This window comes from Microtus pennsylvanicus, chromosome 4 (assembly GCF_037038515.1).
Source record: "Microtus pennsylvanicus isolate mMicPen1 chromosome 4, mMicPen1.hap1, whole genome shotgun sequence".
Lineage (NCBI taxonomy): Eukaryota > Metazoa > Chordata > Mammalia > Rodentia > Cricetidae > Microtus > Microtus pennsylvanicus.
The window spans coordinates 86,028,892-86,046,888 of record NC_134582.1 but is presented as its reverse complement, the minus strand read 5'-3'; the positions used below and the strand labels follow the sequence as shown (position 1 = coordinate 86,046,888).

Genomic DNA, 17,997 nt, shown 5'->3' with positions numbered 1-17,997 from the left:
CTCCTAGTAAAAGGGTATTTTCACAATTCTGGACCACAGTCCAATGATGCAGTCAATGCCTGCATAACACATTTTGGTGCTGCCCCATCCATTCCATGAAAACTTCTGTCTACAGATTGCCTCAAAACGCACACAGGCGTCTGCAACATTTACCCTTTAGTTTTATCAAAAACCCAAGAACATTTCCCAAGTGCCTTTGGCATTGGATTATCCAAATGAGACTTTTCCAAGATAACTTAGTAAACCTATGAGCCTGTACTTCCAGAGATAGCCCTCAAACAGCCGCTAGTTTTATTTCAACTCCTCATTCACAAGTCTTCTGAGTTTGTTGTTTCACAATTATACAACGTGGACTTGGGTTCCGTTCATCTTCCTCAAAGTCAGTAAGACTCAACAAGCATCCTTGAGCAGCAGGAGGATAACAGAGTGACATGATTGTCAGTGCTGCTGTAAGATAAAGCCCAGAGTAGCAGCTCACACCTGTAATCCTACTACTTGAGAGGCTGAGGCAGGAGGATATCTGTGAGTTGGAGGCAGGCCTGGGTTCTAGGCTGAGGTCCTGGCTACATAGGAAGACCCAGTCTCAAAATGGCCAAAAATAAAAACACATAAAATTTGAAAAATATTTACACACCCTTGAATCCTTTTAACAAGTGAGGCAGAGGCATGAAAGGCGGGAGCGCCAGGCCGTCCTGAGCTGAGTCCAGGTCTGGGCTGCAAGCAAGCAAGAAATAAATGTATGGTTGTAACGTAGCTACAATCTAGCCACTTATAACAGGGCGGACCTCTGGGTTCCTTGGGGGAAATTCTGGGAGTCTTGCATTTCCAAGAAGCCTGGGTTGAATTTTCCAGTTGTTTTGAGATATGAAGGGACTGAGCAGGCCCCCTGGGTCCCTGTCACAGCTCCCTCAATAACTAGCTCCCTGGAGATCTTGGGAAAGTCACTCACTGGCTTCGAGTTTAAGTTTACAGCCTTGAAAACGAAGGGTTGAGACATCTCAAGTATCTTTTCCACTCCACCTCCTCAGTCCTCAAAAAGGAAAACGGTTGAAAATAGGATGAGAGGGTTCGAGAGTTTAGAAAGGAAACATGTGAGCAGCCTGCAGCCCCTGCTCTGTCTTTCTTGATGAGTGGCATCGTGTTTGTTTCATTCTCTACACAATGTCCATATACCCCGCCCCCAGCACAGCCACTCCTAAAGTGGAGTTTACAACTTAAAAATGATTTCGAGACCCGCTGGCAGCCACAGTGGTCCTGTGTGGTTTTCATCGTGGGGTGGCTTTGTTTCTTGTGAGACCTTCCTTTCGGGAGGTCGCGCCCTGTGGCATTGCCTTCTGCAGGCTGTCTGCTTTTCCTTCAACAAGCTGCCATGCCTGGATCAGGTAAGGGGAGTGGGGGCGTGTCCTAAAGAAATGAGCGTCCAGGAAGATACTTAGGTTCAGCTCGTCCCTTCTTTTGCTCCTGAAGCGACACTAATTTGCATTCTGGTAGGGGTTTGGATAGTTTCTCAGATCTTCTAGTTTTCCTTTGCAAAAGTCCCATCGCTGCTCAGGTCCCAGGTCTGCGTGACGCGGTTTATTGTGGCAACAGTTCCCAGCAACTGCCCAGATGCTGAGCACCTACAGCCCAGCCTGGAGGTGGGGGGAGGAGGGAGCGCTGGGCCGGGATTGGGAAACCGGGGACTGAAGAACAAGATAGGAGTTCCCCGGCACTGCCTAGAGAGGAGGCGCGATGGGCTGCGGACCTTCCCAGCAAGCAGGGGACCGGAGCCAGAGCCCTGTGCCCTCACCCAGGAAGGGCTGGGAAGAGGGATCCAAGGTAAAAGACAATCACAGACCGTGTTGGAGCACACGCCTGGAAACCCAGCATGCAGGCGGCTGAGGAAGGAGAATTGCTTCCAGTTTGAATTTGAGGCCTGTTTGGATTACAGAGTGCTTACTGAGACTACATAGCAAGACACGGTCAGAGAGAGCAGAAGGGAAGGAGGTATGAAAGAAATGGGGGTGGGGAGACCTGAGGAAGACAAAACCACAGCGTAGTGACAGGATTTCCCATGCTTCCACATTCAGGAAGCTCTGGAGTTGTCTGGAGCCTGTCTGGAGTTTACTGCCCTCTTAGTAGGTACCTAACAGAATGAGAACCAAGAATGTTTATTCTGCCACTGACGCTTGGAGTCTCCAAATCAAGAAAGAGTACATGCATCTATGTATCTATGTCTAAGAAGACAGATGTATGTGCCCATACCCCGGGCAGATGAGGAATAACAGGAGGGCTTGTGGTTCTGCCCATCACCCTGGTTTCTCAGGGGAAGTTGGGAGTTCCTGGCAGTTGCCAGCAATTGGTGGTTCCAGAACTCCTGTTCTCTGTATTTATCTCCAGCACAAAGCTCTGTTAACCATCTAGCTACATCCTCTGGACGGTGAAGCTCATTGGGGACAGAGACAGAGGGAACCTAATTTGTAAGTCTCCTTCCCGTCTTTCCACTGTGCCTCAAGCTTGTGTCCGTGTCATTTCCCTCTCGATATTAAAGCGAAGTTCCCACAATGCAATGGGGGTAGAACAACTGGGTTGCTTACCATCCTTCCCTGACTCTAGAAGAGCGATTAGGCCCTGCTAGCCTTAATGAGCCAGGCTTGGCCACCTATAAAATTAAGAGTGAAAGCAGAGAAAGTTTTAAATTTTTTCAATGTGATCACATTGAGAAGAGGAACAACAACAACAAAAAAAAAAAAGGTCCGGTGACTCCCCAAGTCCATCTTTGGGGTCCTGGCATGGGGTGTTGGTCTAAACAGAGGATGAGGAAGCTTAGTGGATAAAGGTGTTTATGCGAAGCCTGAATACCTAAGTTCAATGCCCTGGTCCCTCATGATAGAAGGAAAGACCTGAAAACTGTTTTATGAGCTCCACACATGTGCACACACACACACACGCACACACACACACACGCACACACACATGCACACACACGCACACACACACACGCACACACGCACGCACACACGCACACACACGCACACATGCACACACACGCGCACACACGCGCACACACACACACACACACACAGAGAAATGCAGTTTAAATTTTCATGGCAAGAGGGACTGATATGGGTGCTGATCCGGGTATGGTCCTTCCCATCACTGACCCCATTATGATCCCGGCTCCAGACTCTCCAGCAGAAGTGATCTGGCAAGTTGCTCTGGTCATGGTGTCTCTTCCCAGAAATAGAAACTCTAACTAAGACAGTGGTCAAAAAGGACTCTTCATGGGTTTTCTCTAACATCTGTTATAAATCTTGCTTTTTTACTGCAAAAGGACTAAGTTACTTGTTAAAACATTATGTATATGCATGTATGTGCAAACATGTCTGTGTGCATACACATGTACGCGAGGGGAGTGCATGGCCCATGCTTTTGTTGAAGCCAGGGTTGATATTGAATATCTCCTTCTGTTGGTTACGAAGTATTTCTGTTACATTTTTATATCGTGTGTACACACCAGCAGAGATCAAAAAACAGCCTGTGGAAGTCAATTCCCTCCTTCCTCCATGTGGGTCCCAGGGATTGAACTTGGGTCCTTGGACTTGGCAGCAGTGCTTTTCCCACTGAGTACCTCATTGACTTGCGCCTTATTTTTTATTTTTTTTTTAAAGTATCTCTCGCTGACCCTGGTGCTCATTCACTGCTAGACTGTTAATCAACAAGCCCTGAAATCTTCCTGTCTCTGTCTTCCAGCGCTGGGAATACTGACATATCCCGCCACACTCGGACTTTTTGTGTGGGTGTGGAGATCCACACTCATTCTCGTGTTTGCACATCAAGTGCCTTAGCTTCTCAGCCATTTCTTGGCCCTCTTAAATCTTGTTAAAGAGTCATTCCTGAGTGTCTTTGAGGGGTTGCTATTTGTAATTATATTACTAAGAGTAAATTAACAAAATTTGTAGTTCCAAAGTCTTCCCCCAGGTCCACAGACAAATGAATTTATACATGCTTCTGCTCATCAAGTGATTGACAATATCAGCTTAGAGAGTACCAACAACTGATTCCTGCCAAGCTGTTTGGAAAATATGTTTCTCAAAAGAAGCTACAGAAGTACATACAGTACTTACACTACTCACACACACACACACACACACACACCTCAAAAAGCAAACAACAGGCACTTATGTATAGTTGAAACCAGTGTCTTTTTTAAAAAAAAATGCTGGTGACTCTCTCACACAGCTGTCAGCCTGGGCCTTGTAAGTTTTTAATGTGAAACCTGATTTTAAAAGAATGTTAGCTCCAAGGCATTGAAGTATACAAAAAGATCAATCGGAAACGTCGAACTTATTGAACCTCTGCTTTGACAACTTCATCTTGGGAACATAATAGAATCTCCCACCCTCCTTCTATCATCCCACCCAGTACCCTTCTTATGGAAAACTGCTAGGTTAATGCAATATGTAATATGTATTTGTGTGAAAATATAAAGTTTGCACACATGGCGACATCCCCAGCGTATACAGATTCAATTATTTATCAGTATCGCTGGTATCTTTGACTTACAGCTACCTCAATCTAAATTACAAAATGGGGCCAACATTCCTCCACTGTGTTATGAATTGACATGACATTCGAAAGGTGGTCTTAGTTTTCCAAAGAGAAAACTTTTTATCTCTTTCTAGAAACTTAAGGCTGGTGTATTAGGAGATGAAAAAGAAAGAAAGAAAATAAAATTGTTCAGGTTTTCTTGCACCTGTCTGTAAATGCAAATGGGTAGAGCTCCTCCCTGGGGTTCCCATCCCAAATCAAGCCTTTCTGGTGATGAGGAAGCCATTGGGAGGCCATCTGAAGTGGTAGTGTTTGAATCCATTCCAAGCTGTAGATTGCAGAACGTGTGGAAGAAAGCCAACTCTTCTGGTCTATGAACACTCAAAATTTCACTCCATTCCTAAGTGTTTTATCAGCATTTTGCTGGCTGCTGTGGCTGCCGTTAAGCCTCTTCCATTTTCAGTAGCTCGACTTAGAAATGTTATATGACAAAATCAGTCCTTACATGTCACATGATGCATTGCTGGGTTTTGTTTTGTTTTGTGTTGTTTTAAGTGAGTCTACAAAATGCAACACAATACAAAAATGTAAAAATATGCCTCTCACTATCACTGGCTTTAAATATCTGAAAACTAGGGAAAGAACTCACAATGAGGATTATACATCTTTAAGTTCAACCAGAGCTGAAAGGGAAGCATCCCACAGTGTCTGTCTTGGATTCCTTTGTCAGATGGACACATCCTAGTGTCTCCTGAGGGGAGAAGCCCCCATTGAGGGATTGCCCTGATCAGACTGGTTTGTGGACATGTCGGTGGGAACAAAAATGTTCAATCTGTGTCATTGTGTCTTAGAAGTGTATAATTTTATCATTTTCTTTTATTTCTTTTATCATTACTAGAGATCAAATTTGGAGTCTTGTTTGTTGGTTGTAGGCAAATGTACTATTATTAACCTGTATCCCCGGAGTGAGGAATGGGAAGGAAGGGTCCAAATTACTCTGAAACTCCTGTTCTTCAGGTTGGACACCAGACACATTTTGTAGCAAGATGGTGGGCCTTAATAAATTGGTCAACCCCACCCCCACAGCCTTTTTGGCCAAAGTCCAAAGTGCCTTCCCCAGATGGCTATGACCACTGACAGGAATTTCCCCAGCAGATGCTCCTTGTTCATGTTTCCCTGACATCCAATGATCTCCATTGCAGTGTAGGCTTCACCCCTACAGATTGTGCCTTTTCAGGCAAGCATGCTAACTCTGCCATGCAAATGCCTGGCTCCCTAGACTTTCCTGAGCAATATTGGTGGAAGCCTCCATCACTCATAACATTTACATTCTAGGTACCTGGAAACTAGCATTGCATGAGTGACGTTAAGGACTGTTCCCAAGGAGAAGTAGCCAGGTCTCCTTGGACATACCCTTTGATGCCTGCATACATGAATGACTAAACACAGAAAGATGCTTTGCAGACAGCTTCTCTAGAGCTCTCATTTCAAAGAAGTCTTTCCAGTAGTTATAATGAACCATTGATGGATGCTACCAGGCCAATTCTTGATGGATAGAAAGTAGAGTCCTTTGCCAGAATTTAAACTCACGGGCCCTTGTCCAATGCCCAACAGAGTTCTCATTTCCATTTGAAGCCTCGTGGGAACAGTTTGTACTATCAGCATTTCTGTTGATATTCTGAACTTCTGTGCTGTCTTCATGATTTCCCACTGAACTCTGCTTATAGCATTCTAAGCTTTCCCTTGCCTGCATCTCCAAACATTTCCAAGTTTCTCCCATAATCCAGTTCTATAAGGTTCTGAACAACACACTCAGGAGCAGCCACAAGTAATGAGACTACTTCTCAGTATCAATAATTTCCCATGTTAGTAAGTTTTCTGTTACTATGACAAAATGCTTGGGATAAACAACAGAAGTGCGGAGGATTTATTTTTGCCAGAAGTTTCAGAGGTTTCAGTCCATAGGCACTTGGTCCTTTGCTGTGAGACAAAAATTAATGGCAGAGAGCTTGAGAGAGAGCAAAGCTTCTTATATGATTGAAACTGGGAAATAGAGCCAGATAGCAAGGGCCTAGAGACAAGATACACCCTCAATGACCTATTTCCTCTATGTACCGCACCCTAAGTCCATTCAGCAATGATTCACCAAGGAGTCATTGCATTTATCATTCTCATGGTCCAATCACCTCTCAACAGGACTACCAGTTGGAGACCAAGCCTTCAATATATCAACCTTTAGGGACATTTTTATATTCAAATCAAAACCCTCTCTCTGTCTGGCTCTTATTTTAAAAAACTAACAAAAAACCAATTGTGATTGCATCTGGGGTTCACATGAATAATTCCAATAGCCTGACTTTCTTGAGAGCAGGACTTAATCACATCTGTAAGATCACTATATTGTATAACATGACACCCACGGGCTATGATTACTAATCAGACTACTACAGATAGTAATTGGTAAGTGCTCACAAATCAGACCCTGCTAGATTGTTCTAGTTTTCCTAAGAAATCTCACCAAACTGTTCTCTTTTCACAGGCTAGTGACAGAGTGACTTCTTCCAAAGAGAACTGCAGCCCCAAAACGGAAGCTGCATGGCCCAAGGACACTGCAGACAATGCTGAAAATCTACACCAGCAAACCCATATGGGAAGCCTGCCTGGGACTATTCCAGAAAGCTCTCCACCTCCTAGTGAAATAAATGGGAGAGTAAATTCAGGTAACTTTTGCCTCTGTTCTTGTTGCTCTCCAACAGACATCTGGTCGACCTCTAAATATATAGTGTATGTATCTGATGGCCCCTTCTTTTCGGGTCTTAGTGTACTTTAAATGGCAAGGTTCTTATCTCTAAGACATTAGAATTTAGTCTTAGGCTTTTATCATGTGAGTAAATAATGTTAGCCATTAATCTTGTGGGTGAAGTAGTTAAAGCCATCTTAAAACAACAAGAGCGGCAAGAGCCCTTGTTGAGACTTGAAAACACATTTTAGGAGTAGAAACCGCACGACGTAAGGGAATGTAAGCCCCTGTGTTGTTGTCTTCCTAAGGAAAAGGTTTGCATTTAAAGAATAAATAAAACCTTCATTAAACTGTCCCCCTCTCTCTCCCCATCCACAGCACAAGCAAGTGCATAGTAAAAACATAAAAGACGTAATTATTATCTGGTGTGATGTTTAAAAAGCTATTTGTGGCCCTTCTCATGCAATGCTGTGGCTTCCCCTCCTTTGAGCTCTCCCTTGTGGCTGAGTGATGACATCTTATTTATATAGTTGGTCTGCCTTTGGAACAAAGTGAACCGCACAGACCTCGAGGGAAAGAACATTGATTTAGTTTAGGGGAAAACTTTTACTCCACGTCCCTGGCATTTCTTCTCTCACTACAAGTTAAGATAGAAAAATAAAGAGGATGGGGCCAGAGTGTTGGCTTAGTGGTTATGAGCCATGATTGCTGGTACAGAGGACCCGGGTTCATTCCCAGCATCCATATCAGGTAACTCACTAACACTTGTACCTCCAGTTCTCGGAGACCTAGCTGATAAAATGATGTTTGTATGCATGTGAGTACGTGTGTCGGTGCAGGTGCATGGGTTGATATCAGGTATCTTCTTCATTTGATATCTCCCGTATGGAGAGAAGCATAGTTACATGTTTGAGCACTTTTCTTTTTGTTATTGTTGTTTCATTTCATTTTGTTTTAAGAGACTAGGTTTTTCTCTGTAACAGCCCTGGCAGTCCTGGAACTCACTCTGTAGACCAGGCTGGCCTCGAACTCACAGAGATCCACCTGCCTCTGTCTCCCATATGCTAAGATTAAATGTGCGCACCACCACTGCCCAGCTTGGGTGCATTCTATAAGACTCAGTGCCGAGCTCTTTGCATTGAGAATGGGCTCCATTTCATACACCTACGAGGCTGAAGAGCCAGCATTGGAAAGCACTGATCTGCTTGGCCCTTTAGTGATGCCAGGTGACCTTCAGCTGAACACTTTCTTGTGACGTGGGGGGGGGGGGGGGGGGCTAATGTCTGAGATGAGAAACAGCTGGCTGTCATGGGAGCCGCCTCTGCATATGTTTTCAAACCACAAAAAGCCGCGAACATTGTCCTTGTAACCACAGACTTTAGGAACAGCTGCGAAAGCCCCCGTCCACTGAACACAGAGGACTTTTTGAAGAGAGTTCACTTCAGAGGGCTCTGCACAGTGTCAGCTATGACTTGCGAAGCAGAGCCATCTTCGGGCCCACAAGCTTGCACCTTTTATTTTATGACCTGATGGTGTGGAGGTGGCTGTTTCTGGGCATGGGTGATTTGCAGCGAGGAGGCTGCTCTCGAGAATACAGCTCATAAATCTGCTCCTGTAACTGGCTCCATGGCTCATCTTTAAAATCATTAGTAAGATCTTAGCTGCCGGTGTGCTAGCTCCAGATCGGGTCCCCTTCGAGGACTCTTTCCGAAAAGGCAGACCTCCCCTAGGAAGATTTAGCAGATGACTGAACTGTATACCGGGGCTGCAGAACCAGCCAGCCCTTGGCAACTTCATGCTGTTTACCGTTTGTATACAAAGCATAGAAACCAAACTGCAGCTCCGAGCAGTCGCCAGGAGGATGTCCTCAGCCTCAGCTGCAGTTGAGATTGTAATTAGTGGAACAAATCAGCGTCACCCGACCCGAGTGCGTGCGCGTTGTTACAACAAAGAGGCTTGGCCATGGCAGCACGGGGACGGGGCTGGATTCTGTGCACATGAGACTTGCTACGGAAGGAATAGATTATGCTGATGTGTTTGTAAAGACAGCAGCGAAAACTTGAACTTCAAAGAATTACAGAGCTTTATAACGGAAGCCAGAATTGGGGCTGTGGCGATGGGCATTAGCAACCTGAGTGCAGTCCTTGGAACGCCCATGGTGGAAGGACAGAATCAGCTCCCTCAAATTCTCCTTCCGCCTCACAATCATGCAGTAACACACATTTGCATGCATACCCACACATAAAATAAATACGTAAACGTAGCACGACTAATAAAAACCCTGAGACAGATACTGGGATTCAAGTTGGAAGATCAGAGAAACAAAGCAGCCAACCACTAGAAAGAGAGCTCTCGCCTCTACAAAATCTTCAGACTTAAAAGAGAGCGAGTTTCTGCCTCATCCCACCTTAAATTCCTCCCTAGTGCTGGGATTAAAGGCGTGCACCACAACCACCCCGCCCCTATGGCTAACTAGTGTGGTTGCTGGGATTAAAGGTGGGTGCCACCACTGCCTGGCCTGGATGGTTGACTAGTGTGGCTAGCTTTGCTTCTCTGATCTTAGGCAAGCTTTATTTGTTAGATCATAAATAAAATATAATAAATAAATAGCTAGATAGATAATTGGTAAAATTATTTTAAAAAAAGAAATTATATATTTATACAAAAGTGTCGAGACAGATTTGATTCAGGGACTTGTATAAGGTACCCATTAATCAGTTTTTAATTATTTACTTTGTGCATGTATGGGTGTGAGGATGGTGTATGTGTGCATCATGTATCCTAGAGTGTGTGCAGGTACATATGAAGTTAGAAAAAGATGTCCCAGTGTCCTGCTCTATCACTCCCAACCTTGTTTTCCTGAGACAGGGTTTTTTGCTGGACCTGGAACTGGACTGACAGCCAGCAAGTCCCTTGTCTCTGTTCCCTGTTCCCTTACAGTGTTGTGGCTGTCGGCATGGTAACTATGCCAGACATTTTACACGGGTGCTGAGGATTTGAACTTGGGTCCTTGTGATTTTTCAATAAGGTCTTTTACCCACAGAGCTCTCTCTCCAGCCCCCATTTAAGCATTTGGGTGTTAAACTCTTTATTCTTAAATTTCTCTTTCTTTATGCTTTTTTTTTGAAGACCCAGTTGCCAATGGGATAATCAATAAACCCCAACTCCTGGAAAGTTGGGAACGACCAAAGTCATCAGACATCCTGGAAGAGTTAATTGTCCAAGGAATCATACAAAGTCGAAGCAAAGTATTTAGAGATGGAGAGTCGTATGATGTCATGGCAAGTGATTTTGTAATTAACATTTGTTTATACTTAAAATTAGCAATAAAATATAATTGATCACAACTCATTATTTCCAGTATATAAGACCTACAGTATAAATGATATCATTTGTCTAAGCCAGATTTTCCTTCTATAAATTCACTTAGTTCTCTGCACACCATGCTTCTTGGTGGATTCAGAATCACCCTGATCATTAATGATTAATGAAGCCAATAAAGCATTCCCTGGGCTTGACTGAATTTGGACATAATAAGTCCCAGGAAATAACAAGCTTTCATCTTCCCGGGGATTTTTATTGTGTTGTCTTGTAGAATAGAAAACTAAACTGTGGTTTACCCACGAGGAAAAACTGCCAGAGCTCCAGCAGATATGCCTACATGGGAATACGTGCAACCATGAAGAAGAAGGTTCCAGAAATTGTCGTGCTCTTTCTTTTCTTCATTGATTCGCCTTGTTTTATTTGTCACTGTTTGACATTAATGTGAAAAATATTTATCCTCTGATTTTAACTAATTTAGTGGAGATCTCAAGCTCTAAATTTTTATTTAAGTGAACTTTGTGTGTGTGTGTGTGTGCATACACGTGTGTGCATGACATACATGTGGAGATCAGAGAACAACCTCCGATAGCAGTCCTCCAATGCTTCCACCTCTGTTTGACATAGGGTCTCTCACTGACCTGCAGCTGGCCACACAGGCAGGCCCACCAGTGTCCAGGGATCGCCCTGCTTCCTTAGCCATCTCATCCCTGGGACTATAGGTGTGCCCCACTTGCACAGTTTTTATAGGAATTTTATCAAAAAAATCCCAGATATTTACTCAGGCTGAGCCCTGTTTATGACCATAAAATTTGTAATATGTTCTATATAAAACTCTGAACAGAACTATGAAACATGATTAATAAAAAGCTCAGAGAGAGAAACTGGGGTTTTCCTTAAGATCAGAAAAGCAAGCAGCCAACCATTGACTCTTACCTCGACCTCAGTCCAAAATGGCGATCCTGCCTCTAGGAACCTCAGAATGAGACTGTGGATGAGAGCTGTTTCCTCCCGTTCTGTAATTCTCTCTAGGGCTGGGACTAAAGGTGTGCACTGCTGTGATTAAAGGCACGCACCCCCGGTTTATTTGGCAAACTAGTGTGGCTACTGGGACCAATGGTACATGTTACCACTACTTGGTCTATAATGCTGACCAGCAGAGGGCTATTTTACACTCAGATCTTCAGACAAGCTTTATTTAGTAAAATACAATTAAAATGCCACTAAGGAACTAAATATTTTGTTTGTTCCTTTGTTTATAACCAAGGTTCCCAGGATCACCTGATACATAGATAAAAGAGAAATTAAATTGGGGGGAGGGGCAATGGAAAGGAGCCTGAGGAAATGAATGGAAAAGACAAGAAACGGAAAGATGAAAGTAGAGACCAGAAGTGGAGAAGTTTCTCAACGTTGTAGAGAAAGCAGTTGGCAGTGATTACCTCAACATGGTGTGTAGATCAACTCACTAACTGCTTAAGCTAATATTCTACTCTGTACGGGAGAACTCGAGGATGAAATCCAAAGTGGCATTCTTTTTATACAAAACAAAGTAGGGCCTGAAGAAGGCATGAGCAGAAATGAAAAGAGATGGCCAAACATCAAGATTATTACCAGACAGCCAACAACAAAAGAAAATAGGAAAATGAGATGGTTAAAAAGGAATTTATAACATACTTGATGATTAATCTCAATTGTCAACTTATATAAGATATAATATAATATATAATCACCTGAGAAAATGTTTTTTGGGCATACCTGGGAGGGCACATCTTGATTGTGTCATTGGAGGTGGAAGTACTGTCCCCTGTGGGCAGCACCATTCCTTGGGCTAGGATTCTGCACTGTTAGAAAAAGAAATGAGCTGAAGATAAGCATGTATCACTCTTCCCACTTTGCCTATGGATGCAGTGTGACCAACTGCCTCACATTCCTGCAGCTAAGGCTTTCTGGCAGGAGGGCCTGCACCTGAACAACAAACCCTTCCTTCCTGAAGTTCCTTTCATTGGTGTATTTTATTACAGTCATGGAAAAGTAAAGTGTCATTTGACATTTTCATAGTATCACCATGATCCAATATGGTTTGGATGATGACAAATATTTGACTGTATTTGAAAATATGAGAAAAACAGGTCTGTAATAAAGATGGAGAGGGGCTATTTTTTGAGCTCTAGATGAGCCTCTGGGGACAGAAAAAAGAAAATGATATCAAAAGATGGGAGAGCAATTCAAATGGAGGAAGACATATGGAAACACTCCTTTGTTAAGTGAAGCCTCCTTAAGGGAGATGCAGTAACTCCTTGATGCTAATACCCGTGGGAATAAAATTACAACTTAGCTTAGTGAGCCCCAGTCACCAGAGGTGAATGAGTTCTGACTTCTAACAAGGGAGTGCACAGAATGATTAGCTTAAATATTGTGGAAGAACTCTATTCATGACAATGATGGACTTGAAGTTTGATATCATTAATTGAATTAAAGGTAAATTCTCTTCTAACATAGGATGGGATGGGATGGGATGGGATGGGATGGGATGGGATGGGATGGGATGGGATGGGATGGGATGGGATGGGGAGCCTGAGCAGGACCTTCTCAAAAGGACCACATGTCACAAGCCACAAGCACACCACAATACTTTTTCTCTCTTTTGTATTAGACTCACATGGGCCAGTGTAAGCCAGGCTAGCAAGAGGCCGGGGCAGCAGCAACACACAGCCCTGTTTGTTTTGTAGCCCAATGTGCTAGGTATTAACCTTACATTGGCATAAATCACTTAGGAAGATTTTAACACTCCCAGGACCCAGATCCTGCCTTGGACTCATGCCTGAGTATCGGGCTTGGCTTTCATGCTTTCAGAATCTTCTAGATGACTCTGTGGGCAGCCCATCCTGAGACCCACCCCTCCGACAACAAACCTGCACGTGAGGCTAAGTCCATTATCCAGTGGAAAGGATTGAAGCATTGGTGATCGTAGTTCACACTCTGTTGTTGTAAAAAAAAGAATTCTAAAACGTTCTTGGACATACATTTTATTTTTTGTGAGAATTTTTTATTGTTTTTATTGAGATACACATTTTTCTCCGCTCCCCTCCCTTTCTCCTCTCTTCCCTTCTACCCTCTCCCATGATTCCCATGCTTTCAATTGCTCAGGAGATCTTGTCTTTTTCTCCTCCCTATGTAGATCCATGTGTGTCTCTCTTAGGGTCCCCTTTGTTGTCTAGGTTCTCTGGGATTGTGGATTGTAGGCTGGGATTAAAGGGGTGTGACTCCTAAATACTGGGATTAAAAACGTGAGCCATCACCACCTGTCACTTTCTCTTTTAGACTGGATCAATCTTGTGTAGCCCAGGGTAAGCTTGAACTCATAAAGATCCATCTGCATCTTCCTCCCCAGTGCTGAGATTAAAGGTGTGTGCCACCACTGCCTGGCCTCTATGGATAATTGGTGGTTTAGCTCTGCACTCTGGTCTTCAGGCAAGCTTTATTTGTTAGATCACAAACAAATTATCACCACAAACTCTTTAAAAAAATTTCCTGCTGAGGGGCTGGGGAGATGGCTTTGAGGGGAAAGCAATCCCTGAGGACCTGACTTTGGCTCCCCAAAGCCCCCATAAAGGAGGATGTGGTCACTCATGTCTATATAATCCCGGCTCTCCTAGATGGAAGCTCTTCCTAATGGATGGTGGAGACAGGCAGGTCCCCTGACTCTCTTGGGTTAGACATCCTGCACATGCAGTAGTGAACGAGACGAGCAATCTTGTCTCAAGGAATGTGGAAGGCAAGGCTGGTCACCTGAGACTGTCCTCAGAAGTTCGTCTGTGTGGCATAGTGTGTACACACCTGCTCTCTCTCTCTCTCTCTCTCTCTCTCTCTCTCGCTCTCTCTCTCTCTCGCTCTCTCTCTCTCTCTCTCTCTCTCTCTCTCTCTCTCTCTCACACACACACACACAGAGAGAGAGAGAGAGAGAGAGAGAGAGAGAGAGAGAGAGAGAGAGAGATTTAAAAATTAGGTTCCTACTGATGGGTACGGTTAGAGTGATTAAGTAGAGGCTTAGGAGAGTGTTCGTGTATTGTTTTTATTTTCTGTTGTAAATGCATGTTTAAAAACCGTATTTTTGGAAAAGAATTCAAGTTAAAATTTTGTAGCCCTTTATTACAATTTCACTTTTGTAACTAGATGATGCATAACCAGAAAGTCACTATCACTTTTCTGAACTGCCGAAAGTGTGGCCATTCAGATATGATGGGCAATTTTTACTATTTGGCAATTGCCAATAGCAAAGCCTAGCATAGAGTCGTTGCTCAGTAATAATTGATCACTCTCCATCATAAGATCAAAAAGTAATAAAAAAGCTAATCTCTATCCAAGTGAAAGTAAGTGGTAACACACAGAATATTATGAAATCAATTGCTGTCCTTGAAGAGTATAGGTCAATCAACCAAAGTTAAACTCTGAATGTCTTACACTGAGCTAGACTTTCACACACACACACACACACACACACACACACTTTCTTTCGGCTTTCAGTCTTGAGATCTCTCTGGTGAGTCCTCTTCCATCCGGCTTTAGTGGTACATTCTCGGGCTTTGTTTTAATAGCCTGGTATTTTTGAGACATCAAATGCATTTTAATGCTTCTGTGCATGGCCGAGATGTCTCAGCAGGTCAAGGTACAGATGCTGAAGCTGGACAACCCAAGTTCAACCTCCGAACGCACAAAAAAGTGGAAGAAGAAAAGTAACCCCACAAAGTTGTCATCTAACCTCCATCCACATGCAGGGACACATTTAGGCCCTTATGTGTGTGCGTGCGTGCGCGCGCACACACACACACAATAATAAAAGCAGCAATAATAACAATAATAAATGTATTTCTGCTCTGAACAGATTTCACATTTATACTGCATCCATCTGCCACTTAGAAAATTTAGATTTTGAAATTTGCACTTGAAGCCGTTTTTTTCTTGCCTGCTCATCTCCACTAGGCCAAGGTAATAATCGTTTCTCCATTAAAAGCAAAATGTCTTCCTCCAGGTGGACACGACTGAGAAGCCACTGAGAAAGCCGCCGGCCAGACTGAAAAAACTTAAGGTGAAGAAAGAGGTAAAAGATTTCACAATCCAAGACATAGAGGAAAAGATGCAGGCGGCCGAGGAGCGCAGAAAGGTAAGGGCCGTGGATGCTGGTCAGATGGGGTTGACCGCCTCCTAAAATGAGCAGCCGCCAGACCTAGCCTATCAGGAGCCTTAAGACAAATCACGTGCATTGATGCACTGCAGCTCAGTGGTCCGTGTGCTTCGGGGGCTCAACACTTTGTTTTTTTCTTGAAAATTATTTTTGTGCTGTGCAGGAATGAAATAGAACCGTGAATTCGGTTGAAATTTGTTGTTTCGTCTATATTCCCTCAGTAAACACTATTCAACCCTCTGGATTAGTCATGTGTGGGGGAAGTTTCCATCCGGGTTAGAGGGAGGAGGACAACCTGGGTAGGGATGGGTATTGAGCGAAGCGTGGGTTCTGAAGACCGTCAGGTCAGCTCCTATAGATTTAAGCACCAGGGTCTACAACCCAAAGCCTGTTGTTCCTGAGGGACATGCCTTTACTCCAGTTTCCTTCATTTCTGCCTCCCTATTTAGTGGCCTGGAGAGCAAAGACTGGACTATAAACTCTGTGGGGGTGGGCCCTGTGTCTGTCTCTTCCAATACAGTTCCCCGACAAACATCTCTTCCAAGACCAAGTAGTCAAGTAGAATAAGTGAAAGCGGTCGTGACAAGCAATATGGATGAGAATGTGAAGAAAATAAGATTGCCAGGGTTCTTTTCCATTCTTTAATATCACTTTTCAGACCAAAAAAGAAGAAATAAGAAAACGGCTACGGAGTGACCGGCTCCTGTCCGCCGCCAACTCTTCAGATGCAGCTGAACCAGGAAGGGCAGAGGCTCCGTTTGCAGAAGGTCTCCCAGGTGTGAGCACCCCTGCTTTGCAGAGGTCCTACACACAGGAAGGAGAGCCACGCAAAAGGAAGAAAAGTGGAAATGATGTGGCCCAGATGAATAGGGTTGACTCCTATGCGGGTTTGGGGACTGTGGAGTCAGACATGTATTACAACCGAGAGGACGACATATTCTAATAGTCCACTTTCAAAATGAATCTCACCAAGGGGTCCATTACTTCCAGTTGCAACAGTCTTAGTGCGTCTAGTGGTCTTTAGGAAGTGACTGTGGCTCTACTCGTTGAAATTGCTGCCCTGGGTTTAGGGCTCATTGTGGGAGCAGCAAGGGGATGAGTTTCCGTTGAGTGAATTAAAGGCTATACTTACCCAGGAGGGATGGGGGATCACAAGGTTGCTGTTCTCCTTCAGAGTGCCTTCCAGCATTAGCTAGAGGTCTTAGATTAGGAAGCCCTGGCCAGCTTCCTTGAATATGCTCGTGCCAAAAGAAATTCTTCCTTTCGCTGGCCTTGGCCACACCCACTGATGAGTCCTTCACAGCAAGTTGTGTAGATGTGTGTTATGTTTATTAATAATCTGCGTGTTTCTTATGTTTTAATTCTTTGCTGTCAAAAATAAAGCAGTATCTTGAAAGTTGGGTGAATTATAGTCTTATCTATGTAATGTAAGTCATCTATATCCAGTGATCAAGTAATATCCAGGATGGAGAGCAGGGATAGTGCCTTCTGGGACAGCACTCACCCATCATGGGAGCTGCCCAGGTTCCATCATTACCACCACCACAAACAAAAACACATCAACAGATACCTGTGTACAGTAACATGCACTCTTCATGTTGAAGAAGAAAAACTCTGATTGGGAAAGAGTAGAAGGGGCTGAGGGGACTGAGGGTCAGCCCCGTGGGTCCACTCTTTCCCACAGACGGTCTGAGCTCCTGAGCTTGCTACTGTCATATTGTCGGAATTATTTCTTTGTTCTCCACCCCCTTTACCAACTACATCCAGTAAAGAATCATGTCTTCCAGACGTACAATCTGAAGATCTCATCCATTTGTTTTCACGCTTTTCTCCTGTCCCTCCCTACATTAGACTACCTTATCCATCATGGTTCAACAGTTTTCCCAACCTCTGTACACCTTGAGGTCTGTTTAAGACCTTTGCTCCACCTTGCTTGGCCCCTACATCTTAACTGTCAAAATAAAAAAAAAAACACATACTGCCTGTGTCCGTGGCTCAGTTGGATATTGAGGTACACTGCTAACTGGAAGATCATTGGTTTGATTCTACTCTTGGGCTGGGGTTGTAACTTAGTTTGTAGAGTGCTTGCCTCGAATGCACAAACCCAGAGCTCCATCCCCAGCACTACATAAACTGGGTAATACACGCCCACAATCTGAGCACTTGGGCAGCAGAAACAAGAGGATCAGAAATTTGTGATTTACTTCAGCTACACAATAAATTC

General features: G+C 43.9%; 1 protein-coding gene across 1 annotated transcript; it reads left to right on the top strand.

Annotated features, from left to right (window-relative positions):
* Window positions 1-1,731: 1,731 nt before the first annotated feature.
* Window positions 1,732-16,999, top strand: Stmnd1 (stathmin domain containing 1). Its single transcript, XM_075970950.1, has 5 exons — window positions 1,732-1,818; window positions 7,070-7,250; window positions 10,400-10,551; window positions 15,621-15,752; window positions 16,432-16,999. Exons 1-5 carry the CDS (start codon window positions 1,732-1,734, stop codon window positions 16,714-16,716), a joined length of 837 nt encoding a protein of 278 aa, XP_075827065.1. The 3' UTR covers window positions 16,717-16,999.
* The last annotated feature ends 998 nt before the right edge of the window (window positions 17,000-17,997 follow it).